A 12,363-nucleotide genomic window follows, 5' to 3' on the forward strand; every position below is an offset into this window, starting at 1 on the left:
CCTCCATTTTTGATATTACTGGCGAAAAAGACATCCCAAGATCTGTAATTAAATAAAAATGGCTACTCTCAAATACTTACTTCAGCTTTTCCCCTGTCAAGAGAAAAGAAAATGGGAAAAAAAAAGTATTGTAACATCTACTTATAAGAAATATTTTGATATGTGTACTTTCCATTTAGCTGGGAAAAATCATTACAAATTCAAGAGACAGCAATATTGCTGAGTGATGTGTTCTAATGGGCACAGCTGGTCGGTGTTACAGGAGCTGGGAGAGGTCAGCACTGCCCTTAGCAGCACTTACTGCCCTAAGATGGGTTATAGATGTTTGTAGTTTCAAGGATTAAAAAGCCTTGTGCGTATGGGACAGGAGGGTACTGCTGCTCCCAGCCATCAGGGCAGTGGAAATCCCAAAGAAGGGAACAAGGCCTGCTGCTCAGTCCTGCCTGGAGCTGGCATCCCTGCTTTGCTTTCACCTCATTATTATTTGATGCCTTTGCTGCATTTAGGGATTGCTAGTCCAGAGCCCACTTTATTCCCAAGAGAACTTTACCTGAACAGAGGCCTGATGCTCTCTGGAAAGCAAAAGGAGCATCAGAGACACTTGTGCTCGGTGCTGGAGGGCTCAGAGATGGAGCCTCTCCAGGCCTTGGGGACCAGGCCAGGTCACGGCCCCAGGACAAGGACTGTCCGCTCTGGGGACAGGAGATCAGCCCCAGGGACACTGCAGATTCCCCACAGCCACCCAGTGCCACCATCTCCTCCCACAGCTCCCCGTGAGCCCCCTCAGCCAGCGTTAGGCCAGGAGCCTCAGGTCCCCAGCGACGGCACTTGTGGATAACCCGGCCCTCACCTGGATCCCATGAACAGGACGTACCAAGCTCTTACCTGGTAAAAATCCCACCAGACAATGCTTCAGGCCAGCAGCTGTTTCAGCACTCCTCTACAAGCAAATCCATGCTGAATTCTCAGGAATTTAGGTATATATTTCACTCTCTGAGCAAAAAAAAAGCTGAGCCCACACAGCTGGGAAACTGGAGGCAAAGGTACTTTGTGAGATTCATCTCTGTGCCTGGTCCTCTGAAACTCAAAAGGAAGCTGTGAGCAGTGGAAGCAGCAGTAGGAAGACAGGACAACCACAGGGTTTTAATGAGGACAGGAGAAAATTGCTCCCGAAACTCGGCGGTGCTGAGGCTTTGTGCTCTTTGGACTCGCGTCAGTGACTGCGGAGTTCGGGTTGAAAGCCGAGAGCGGCGGGTTGGACAAACCCCCGGCATTGCCAGTCCCCAGGAGGATGGGCTGCAGTCACCTCCCAAATGGAACCAGGAGCTTCTGAACAGCTCCATTATCAGCAAGCAGCAGCTGGGCACAGGCAGAAAGGCATCATTATCCAAGGGAAACCACCAGCCAGCTACGAGGCACAGTGCCCTGGTGCAAAAAGCTCAGGAAAAAAACAGAGTGCAAGCTCAGACACGGCATCTCCATTAGAGCATCTCCAAAAGCCACCTTCTGTAATCAGCAGGAGAATCCTCCCTCGGACACCATCCCAAGACAGCCTCACAGTGCTGCTCTGGAATTGCCACAGGCTGAGGCCAAAGGCAGCTGTGCTGGCACAGCCATGGCTCCAGCCAGGGGAGACAGACCTGGAGCAGCATTTGACTTAACTCCACACTGACCCCCTCCAATCTCACTGATTCTGCTCAGCCTGCTGCCATGGCACGGCGAGATTCTGCTGTTTCAGGAGTCGGGAGCAGGGAGGAAGCACAAAGGAGGAGTTTCTTGGAGGCTGCTGCAGCAGGCAGGACCAGGACCTGCTCACCCCAGGTCACCCAGGTAGCATCTCAGCAAAGCTCAGTGGATGTCCAGGCTCCTTCCACTGCTGGTAATCCAGATGAGGTTGCAGAACCCAAATGCTGTCACCAATTCCCCCAAAGGCAGAGCCTGGGGAGCTCAGGGAGGGGTCATTGTCCACAGCAGGAAGAGAAGTTGTATCCAACATATGCCTTCGTCTCACCAAGGCCTAAAGCTCTCCTTCCTTAGGTGATTTCTTAGTCCCTCACACAACATCCCAGGAATATTTCTGGCTCTCCTGGTTCCAGAAAGGTTTTGTGAAGTCCTTGCTGTTGCCAGGGCAGGACAGCCCATAGGCAGTGGTGACTGCTCAAGGGCAAACACCCAAAAAGCCCAACAGACTCAGCTACAGCTGTCTGGTTTCAGTGAAGGAAAAAAAAAAATCAAGTCAGGTTATTCTTTTTATCAAGGGCCATCCTGTGAGCACTTCTTAGCTTGGCTGGAAGCACAGCACAAACCCTCCATGTCCTGAAGCCTGTTTTGTGGAACAGAACAGAAATACAGATAGAAGTGAGAGCACAGGAGCCAGGTAACTCAGGTGATGAAGGCAGCTCTCGGAACACCTGCAGGAATTGGATTCAAGTGGGACCCATTTGTTTGAAAGCTGAGGAAGTTCCATAGCTGTGCAGACAATGGAGGCAGAGTCGTGGAGCTCCAGCTGGGTCTCCTGCTGGCATCCAGCCCACATCCTGCAGGGCTTCATCAAGGACAGCGGGAGAATGCAAACACAGCAAACCCCTGCTCTTGGAGGCTGCCCTAAAATACACCTCAATGTACAGAAACCCCTCTCGAGCCTGGAGACGCCCCAGCACTTCCCTCATTGCCTACAGCAGGCAACCAATGCAAGAAACCCCTCACCAACACAACTCCTTTGATGGCCACTGCCAGGACTCCTTCAGCCTTACAAGGATTGGGGACAGGGCAGAAAAAAGGTTTGGGGAGGGATGCAAGAACAGGACACACAGAGCTCAGCTGTCCCCTTCCTTTTCTTCTCTCCGAGGTGGTGGTTCCTCAAGGCTGGGAGTGGTGGCAAACAGCCTGGCTGTCTGCTGGTCCCTCTGCTCTGCAGTCTGCACCACCCACAGCATCCCCACATCACCAGCCAGCCAAAGCCCCCTTTCAAAGAAAACACAAAGCACGCAGCTAAAAGATATTCACTTACAGTTTATTTTTGCCTGAAATTATTTCACATCTCTTTGTACACAGCTACAGAACAGTAGTAGTAAACCATTGGTAAAAGCAACAGTGCTAAGGAAAATGTTGGCATATTTTTTCTTCTTTTTTTTTTTTTTTTTTTTCCTTCTTCTTCTTCTTCTTCCTTCCCATACTGCATCTTCGTACAGTCTGGGATTTGAAGGGGGAAAAAAAAAAAAAACCTGACACACTACATGAGTTAAGACTCAATTTCTGTTTCATTATTTAAAAAAAAAAAAAAAAAGAAAAAAAGAGAAAAACAACATCATTTGGGATGGGGTTGTCTACATAGCAACAAACTTTAAAAAAAGAAAACAAACAAACAAAAAACCTGAACAAAAAAGCTTGGCTTTCCATTGAATAAGATTAAATATATATATATATTTATATAAAAAATTACATTGGCTGTATGTGAAACCTTGAGGTGCTGAAGAATAAAATAAAAGTGTTAAACAGAGGAAAAAACTTTTTGTTTTTGTTTTGTTTTTGTTTTGTTTTTTTTTTAAATAAGCAGCTCTGTACAATGAAGGCTCATTATGAAAAAAAAAAAAAAGTCAACAGCATAGTTATAAAAGAAACCACAAATTTTTAAAAAATCATCTTCTAAGCAACTGTGGAATTTGAAAAATGTAGCAGTCACATTTACAGACAGGTCAGAGCTATCGGATCAGCAACACCGCGATTTCCTCAGTCTCCCCAGAGGAACATGCAGAACAATGCGTGCACAGAACAGGGCAGGGAAGGGGGGCACAGGACAGGGGAGGGAATGAGGGGAAAAAAAAAAAACCAAAACAGAAAAGGACGATGCACAAAGTGGAGGGAGAGCTTTTTCCTTTTTTTTTCTCTTTTTGAAATATCGGACGTAAACAGAAAACATCGGAGGCAACTTGTAAAATCTACAGTTTGCAAACGCCCCGTTGGCAAAATGAACGCCTTGTCCCCGTCTCCCGTGCTTAAACCTGCCGTGGCTTAAAAGACTAAAGAAAGGTTTCAGACTCTGGAAGGAATTGTGACTTTTATTAATCCCTGCACCCCCTCCCCCAACAACCACGCCCCCCCTTGATAAAGATTTTCCTTCCTATTTGATAACATTTGAGGCATTTTGAAATCAATAAGACAACGCGATGAACGCTGACAAAGAGGGAGTATAATACAGTTTGCATTACTAAAAGGCAATTCTTCGAGGAGGACATTTCCTTAAAAAAAAAAAAAAAATAATAACAACAAGACAGCAAACTAGTTTATACAGTACTATACGCAAAAAAAGGGTAAAGAATTAACAATTCATAAATAAAAGACAGGTCCCAGACCTGTTATTTGTGAACCATTTTCTTAAATAGGTGCATTATGTAAATCTTATGTACAACATAATTACTTTGCATAACAACTGCAAGGACATGGGGGGAGGTGAAAATCATATTGGTTTTGGTTTTCTTCTCTTGAGATTTTTGAAGTTTGATTTTCTGGAGCAAAACTGGTGAAACAGGAGTTCTGGCTGGCTGGGTGCCAGCCAAGGAAACCCAGGCAAGTAAGGACAAAGGAATATTTTTTTTTTTTTTTTCTCCACACGGCATAAAACACAAAGGCAAATAAAATCCACAAAGGTGTCTTTTTTTTTTTTCCTCTTTATAATCCTCTTGCTGCTACAAAGTCCTTTTTCTGCTTGTTTGTTGCCTTCCTTTTCGATTTAAATTACGTTGATTCCAAAATCACAAAGCTGAAGGGATCCGATGGGGTCCAGGCTCGCCCCGTCCTCCCAACACACACAACTCCACTCCGCTACCCCACAACCACAACTCCTGCCACCAAGTCCCCAGACTCACTGCTCTACAGGAATTGGCCAAAAGTTATTTTCTTGTTTGTTTTTAATCTGTCTGTTTTAAAAATCTTTTCCTTCTTATGAGAAGCAAAAGAGTCGAGTCGGAGGCAGGGAGAGTTCACCAGGCTTCGGTGTAGCGGACGTCCACCTCCTTCAGGTTGGGGAGTTTTGCCTGTGAGGGGAGGAAAGGTCAGAATTAACAACGTGTTCAGGGCTCAGGTAAAAAGTTCCTGTCTCACCTCTCGTGTGGGATCATTCCCTGTATTTATCCAACAGAGCAGTGGTATCTGAAACTGGAGGAGGAATAGGGAAGTGGGAGGTGAAAGAACTTCCTGGGGAATGAGAGCACCTTTGCCCTGCTGTTGCTGGTGTTGATGACTGGCTGCCCAGGGTAGGTAAAACTTTGTGTCCTGTGACTTTTTGTGTGACAGCAAGCCTGGAACCTGTGCAGTTCTGAAGATTGTACTTGTATTTTGAACGTTGGCTCCCAAAAGAGGATGAAAGCTCCTCCCCTTGGCAAGGAAAGCACAGAGCCCCAGTGGTGGTGAGGACGACAGGCAGCCCAGGAGAGGGAAAGGGCAGACACAGCTTTCCGGCCTGGGAGCTCCTGTGTGGAAACAATCCCTGGACCTACTCAATCCAGGGGTGGTATCCAAATCCGGAGGAGGGCTACAGAAAGGGACAAAGCACCTCCCAGCAAACTTAGGATTGATCTGTCAACCACCAACTGCAGGAAGAGGCGTGGGCCCAGCGCTGAGCTCAGCAGTGGGCTGGGGCAGGCGGGTGTGGCAAAGGAACACGATGCTGAGCCTTTACAGACACACAAGGGACCAAATCCCACCTGCTCTAAAACACATGCACCAGCCACCAGGTCCAGACCAGCCCCTGATCTTCATTTTTTATGCGAATGCTTAGCAAAACGCGTCTGTCCAACTTTCCCCATTAAGGCAGCGAGCTCAAACTGCAGCAGAGACAGACACGCTCCTCCTTCAGCCTCCACGCTGCTCATTTTACCCTCCATGTACTAAAACAATTGGTGGAGCATCAGCAACTTTTGGGGTGTCTTTGTGATCTCCCTTCCACAAGCCCGCTGCTTTTGGCCATATCATTCCTGGATCACTCTACATGAGGCTGTTTGCGCCGCTCCTACTCGTCGATCCCCTTTCCGCGCTCTCTGGCCATAATTGCGCGGCTGATTTTCTCAAAAACAAATAAACACGTTTAATTAGGCCAGGGCATAATTGAGGACTTGGAAGTTTCTAGGAGTCATTATTACCTCACTCCTTGATTTATGTGCACGCATATTTTGATAAGAGCTATTCATAATCCTACAGACACTGCCAGCAAATAATTTTTCAGTTAGGCAATAATGACTTCAGTAGTGGGTGTTTATTTATTGTCTGGTTCAGCCTGCCTGGTACATATGTGGGTGTCTGTGTGTGTGCAAGAGTGTTTAGTGGGGTGGGGGATGGAGCTGAGAGGAAATGTCATCGCTGGCTTGTGCCCCAAATGCTCTTGCAGACCAACGTGAGAAGAAGGAAAGATTTGTATCAAAAATATGTTCTTTGAAGTCTGAGCTGTTCTTAACAAACCTACAACCCTGTGCCCCAGGGAGAGAAACGACTACCTTTGAACACACACACAGAGCCCTAAAAAAATGGCCACCAAGATAAATCTCAGTGAAGGGGTGAAAGGGGGAAAAGTGATGCCTGGCCTGTTTTCACAGCTTTTTGAATTCTTTGCAATCACCAGGACTTGCTCACAGGCAGTTTTGCTGTTCGCCCTGACAAACCACTTTCTTGTGTGGCTGCTAAGGACTATTAATGCCATACCAGAGCAGAGGGAACTGGTTAGGAAAATGGGAGTTTCAGCAAGAAGTGGGTGGCAAAGGGGCTCAGAAGCAGGGGTGGGACTGGGGGAGCCTTTCAATAGATGTGATTTCAGAGCCCTAGGCCAAATACAGCATTGACCTTGATTGTCTGTAAATGCCTGGGGCCTGATACAAGCTCCATTGTGTGAACCCATCTGCAAGCCAGCTGTTAATTCCAAGGACTTCTTTGCATATACAATTGTGACACAAGTTTTTAAAACTTGATCTTGAAAACTCCATGCAAGCAGCATTGCAGCTGAGTCCCTGGGGGAGCCCTGGCTCCACAGACAGAACCAAAGATAGATGTTTGCAGTGAATTTTGAAAGCAGAGCGGTTACAGGACTTGCTTCAAGTTCCAAACTCAACCCAAGGTTGTGACCTTTTAAGTAAACGTAGCCCAATCTGTTTCAACATCCAAGACAGCAAATGTCAAGTTTCATCTTGAGCCCTTGGGTCTCTAAGATTTCAGGAGATGCGACTGACACAGCACCAGAATGAAGGCAAAGTCCACGTGAAGTCATGAAAGCCAACACATCTCAGGCAAGCTTTGAAACTACCTGGGGCCACATCCTGGTTCTTTACACCATTTTGCCTAAGTGGTTATAAACTCACAGTAAAACCAGACATTACATGTCCAATTTCAGAACTGGGCATCTGTGCAGACATTTCTGCTCAGAGCCCAATTCCAGTCCTAGAGGTGTCAAGATAAATTTGCACCTTCCTCAATGCTTTCAGTTCCCCCTTTGCATTCCAAATCAAAGCTTCATGATACTGTTCACCCAAGTTACTTTTGGTCCTGTTAACAGTATAGGATATGGCGTGCACTAGATTGTACCTGTCCCTGTATCCTCATCACAAATAACCAATATAATATGCTTCTATTTATGAAACTTTTACTGATAAAGCCTTTACTGGCAAAGGCAAAAAGATTGAGCTGCTGATTCTATCTCATACTTCTCCATTCAGTATACTAAATGTTTCCTGCGTCCATCAAAGCCAGCAGCCTCACAATGCTGCTTTCCGTCATTAAATCCACAAAATAATCCACTTCACCCTCTCCAGATAACTTTCATGCTACCCACTCCACAGGACCAGTTCTCCCTGCCTTTGGCATCACCACCATGATGTTGCTACAGCTACTTCTCATCTTTAGAGGATGCAATTCACAAATACCTTGAGATCTTCGTAGGTATCTGCTGAAAGTTTGGTGCTGTTCATATTTAAACTACACAGGCTCTTCATGGCTGAAAGAGAAAACACACAGACATTTATGATCATGCTGCATTTTCTTAAAATATCATGCTTACAGTAGGTCAAAGCATAAACAAGGCATGACTATGTGCAGCACTCCCAGGAAAAAGCTGAATAGCATAAAATATAGAAATACAAATGGATAAACAGCTGTTTGGGCCCTCATCCAGGAAAAAAGTCCCTATTTAGGAAGGGCCATTAAGCATAATGTTTAAGACTGCTGACTTCAAAGCAGTTCAGTCAACTTCTCATAATCGGTTTCCTGCACATTATTCTGAATAGTGCCCGTTCTCAGTGCTCTGCATGGTGCTCACATGCTGATCTGGCAGTCCTCCCTCTCCTCCCCCCCATTCCCGTTTTAGGCTCCAGGATTTACTAGAATAGTTTCCTCAGATGAGCCATAACTACTGGCCTGTCTGGCACGTCTGTGTAGGATCAAGCCTATTAAAGTAGCCCTCCAGGCCCAGCAGTGAGGTCTGTAAAGCACTGCTGGGTGCAGGAGGCAGTTCCATTCCAGCACATCGAGCAGCTCTCAGTGCTCAGGGAATCCTGGATGCCTTGCTCTGCCTCGCCTTGTTTAAACTAAGAACAGGCAGAGTTTCACCTCCCCAAAAACGAAGGTACAGAACATGCCAGAAGGAGAACGGAACCCGCTGCACACAGTTGCTGAAGTGAGTGAGAAGCCGCCAGATGGTTTTGCAATCTTCCCTTCCTGCACCACAAAGGCAGGTCCCACCCAGAGGGGATACCCGTAGGAAGAAATCTGGGAAGTCTCTGGGCAAAAGGTCACCACGTGAGGTGGGACAGGTGCCATCGGTGAAACCAGAAGCCAAATCTAGAGTGTGGCTCAGGAGGACAGAGCCCACACGAGGCCACCCGGTGCCATCAGGCTCAGGTCACCGTCCCACAGCTGGACAGGACTGGGCAGGGAGGAGGGAAGATTAAACCCAAACCACAGCCACAGCGCGTCCTGAATCGCTGCAGAAGCAGCGCTGCGGCACCGAGCGATCCACCAGCCGCCCGAACCCAGAGGAACGCCCCGAGGAGCCACCCCAGCGTCCCACCCAGCCCCTCTTGGTCACTCACAGCTCAGCGCCAGCAGCCCGGCGTCCGTCACCGGCGTCTCGCACAGGTTGAGCACTTGCAGCATGGTGAGGTGCTCGGACAGCAGCCGCAGCCCCGCGTCGCCGAACTGCGGGGCGCAAGCAGAGCCGGCTCAGGCGAGGCAGCGGCGCCTCGCGCGAGAGCCGCGGCACCGACGCGGGCCGCACCCGGCCCTCAGAGCCGCGCTCAGCCGCCAACGGCAGCGGAGAAAGCAGAGTTTTATCCCAGCCCCGCAGCGGGGAAGGGAGAAATGAAGCGAGTCGCTCGCGTTTAACCACAGGCCATCGCTCCGTTAGAGCGGTGCCTTTGAAGGATGGACGCTGTACGAGCGGGCTCCCGCCCAGGCTACACGCCACGGTTGTGGCAGGCTCAGCCAGCTCCCAACCACATCACACACACACAAAAAAAAGCACAATGCAAGTGGTATTAATTAGCTATTTTGGTCTCAAGAACAATGCGCTATTGATTGGGAATTGTTCTATTGACCCACTCGGTTTCTGCCGTTTCTAAATTGTGGATTAATGGAAACCAGGATATCGCAAAATAAAATGGAATCTAAACCCTTTTTTTTTCCCCTCCCTTTTTTAATAAAAAGAAACCCCACACAAAAAGCAGGCTCTTTGTTCAGTGAAATCAAACTCATTTTGAACAAGAAGCATGGAAGTTTTTCAAATGCAAAAGTTACACTGCTAAGGCAAATCTGGAGATACAAACAGCCTTAAAAGAAGCGAGCAATCAGTTTCTGCTTCATATTCCCCATACAAAAAAGGGTATTTGTGGGATACAAAGTAGTTAGGAAAGCAAACCAAAATATTTACATGACATTTTGGTTTAAAAAGTGCTGCTTTTTGTGGCTGCACTGACAATCATCATATTTTCAGAGAGCACTACAAATAGGTGCTAACAGAAAATGGGGAAACCTATTCAGTGGACAACCTCAGAGAGCAAAACCAGCAGGGAAACATAAAAGAAAAATTTAATTTTTGAAGTTCCTTCATTTAGCAGCAGAATAATTTGTTCAGTAAACTTGGGTATGTTTTTGCTTACAAAGTAATCACATTCTCATTGTAATTTCCTTCTGCTTATCCATTATCTGAGTTTCTTTTTGTTGCTGTTGGGTTCATCAGCTTTTAAGCAAGTCACTGCCTAAACTGCACAGACTCTGGGCTTTGCTTGACCACATGAGCTGCACAGCATAATTTTTTCATCCTAACTGGGTGAAAGCAGAAGCATCTCCCAGATGAACAGCAGCACAGGTTCTACTCTGTACACAGTAGCAACCATGCCCAACTGGAACTTTCAGCCCAAGGTAGCAGCAACACTTTTATAATTAAAAAAAAAAAAAAAAAAAATTAAAAATTGGAGGGGAAAAAAAAAGGGGCAAAGAGAAAAAAAATCAGCTGCCAAGATGAGCTAAACCACAGGAAGGCCCTGTAAAAATAACAGGAGGACAAAGTCATCTAAGCAAGCCTCTTTACACACTCTTCTTGTGCTGAGGCAGCGTGGAATTTCAGAATTAGTCAGCACCGGCTCCTGCTCTGAGTCTCAGGCTGCAGAGCACTCACCTGAGTTGACCACAGGTTCAGCTGCTTGAGCGAAGGCAGTTTGATGAGGTGCTCAGCACAAGCACTTGTCACATTGGTAAAGGCCAGGCTGAGGTTTTCCAGATTCCCAAAAGATCCCGAGCTCAGCAGGCGGGCCAGGTCTGCATCCTGCAAGCAGACAGGAGATTGCTCAGAGAGATCGCGGCTGCCCGGCCTGGAAGCGCGCGGTGTCACCGATACCGGTAACCAGAGCGAGTTGCACAACTGCTCCACTTGTTTACAGTAACAGGGAACCACACAGAGCAGTTTCTGTTTGTTTGGCAAGCAGCTGGGCTCTTGTGGCAGCGTTGCTTCACACACCCTGGGAAAAATTTGTTCAAACATTAGGACAAAAATGTCCTTTGCGTGTGTATCCTTAATGAGACACAAAGGCTTCAGTGTCACAGCAAATGCTGAAGATGGGTCTTTAACATCATCAAGATTTAACCACCAAGTCCTCAGCACCGTTACCTGGCCTCAGTGAAGTTAGTCTGGGTTTGCACCAGCCTTAAATGCAAAAGTGCTGGGTCTCTGAGACGTCCATGACTAAAATCCAGAACTGGACACTGTGAAGTTTGCCTTTGTAATGCAAAGCTCTGTCCCCCAGAGCTGCCGTTCCAAATGTGAGCAGCACTATAAATGTGACAGCCTGCTGCTGGTGTTGGAAACTGCTGCACAGACCCAAGAGCAGAAATGTGCCCTTAGTTGTGTAAACTCCAGTTGTGTTGACAGAGCAAGTGGAATGGCTCCCCACTCAACTGCCCAAAACCACCGTGCACACATGGCAAACATAAATCAAGTGTTTAAATATGGAAAGACAAAGCTTGTTTCTCTATTGACATGATTAACTTACTGTGGACTTGGATGGCAGCGTTAACCTTGTGGGGCCACCTTTTCTTTGCTGCAAAAGAGAAGATATTTTGGTCAAACGGGCTGCCATTCTGCATTTCAGACTCACTGAAGTACAGCAAGCTCCTCCCTAGAGCAAACCCTGCTCCCATTTCAAAGCTTCCTGCCAGCCCTTCCACCCCAGCCCTGCTTTCCCTGCTCTGAGTGTGCCTGGTGCTCCCCAGGGGACACCCACTAACCACAGCTAAGTGGGTCTTCATGCCATTTGTCTGCTTCAGCCTGTGAGCATTTGGCTACTTTCACTTTAAAGGAAACAGCTTTAAAATGCTGGGCAAAAGCGAGCAAAGGGCTTAGGACGGCGCAGCTGATAAAATCTGCTTGACTTCAAAAAAAGCATCTACTTTTCAGGCTGGGAGCAGGGGTTCAAGACAAATATAAACGTGAAAGAGGGAAGAGGAAGTTTGTGGGTATGTTTGCACAGGTGAAAAAGTGCTAATGCGAGCAGGTCCATTTTAAATCTGTAGATAAGAATAATAGCAGAGATAATCCTCTCTTTAAAATTAGGAACAATCTTTTTCTATAGGCTCTAGCTCTAAGAACTAGACCTAAAGACCTTCTCAGTGAAATGCTGGGAATGCCAGAGCATTCAGAAATGCTGGCCAGCACCAGAACCATTTGCTACTCATATGTCAAAAGGTGGCAGAATTTGACAAGCTGACTCCTAAGATCTGGAGACAGCAGGGTTTCACCTTTATCCCTTCACACGGATCCTAAGCAGGTTATTCAATATCATTCATAAACATAGTATGGGATTAGTCACATCAGTAAATATCACACAGTATATA

General features: G+C 46.9%; 1 protein-coding gene across 2 annotated transcripts in view; it reads right to left on the reverse strand.

The window, feature by feature from the left end:
* Nucleotides 1-3,394: 3,394 nt before the first annotated feature.
* The window catches only part of CMIP (c-Maf inducing protein), a 129,761-nt gene continuing 120,792 nt past the window's right edge, over nucleotides 3,395-12,363 (reverse strand). Inside the window, exons 17-21 of one of the 2 annotated variants that reach the window (XM_040075342.2) lie at nucleotides 11,523-11,570; nucleotides 10,652-10,798; nucleotides 9,069-9,174; nucleotides 7,905-7,975; nucleotides 3,395-5,033 (exon numbers count right to left, since the gene is read on the reverse strand). In XM_040075342.2, coding sequence (XP_039931276.1) covers nucleotides 4,980-5,033; nucleotides 7,905-7,975; nucleotides 9,069-9,174; nucleotides 10,652-10,798; nucleotides 11,523-11,570 — 426 coding nt within the window. In that variant the 3' untranslated portion in view covers nucleotides 3,395-4,979. The remainder of the gene's footprint in view (nucleotides 5,034-7,904; nucleotides 7,976-9,068; nucleotides 9,175-10,651; nucleotides 10,799-11,522; nucleotides 11,571-12,363) is intronic. The other variant, XM_040075343.2, reaches the window with a different exon arrangement.

Source organism: Hirundo rustica, chromosome 11 (genome assembly GCF_015227805.2).
Source record: "Hirundo rustica isolate bHirRus1 chromosome 11, bHirRus1.pri.v3, whole genome shotgun sequence".
NCBI lineage: Eukaryota > Metazoa > Chordata > Aves > Passeriformes > Hirundinidae > Hirundo > Hirundo rustica.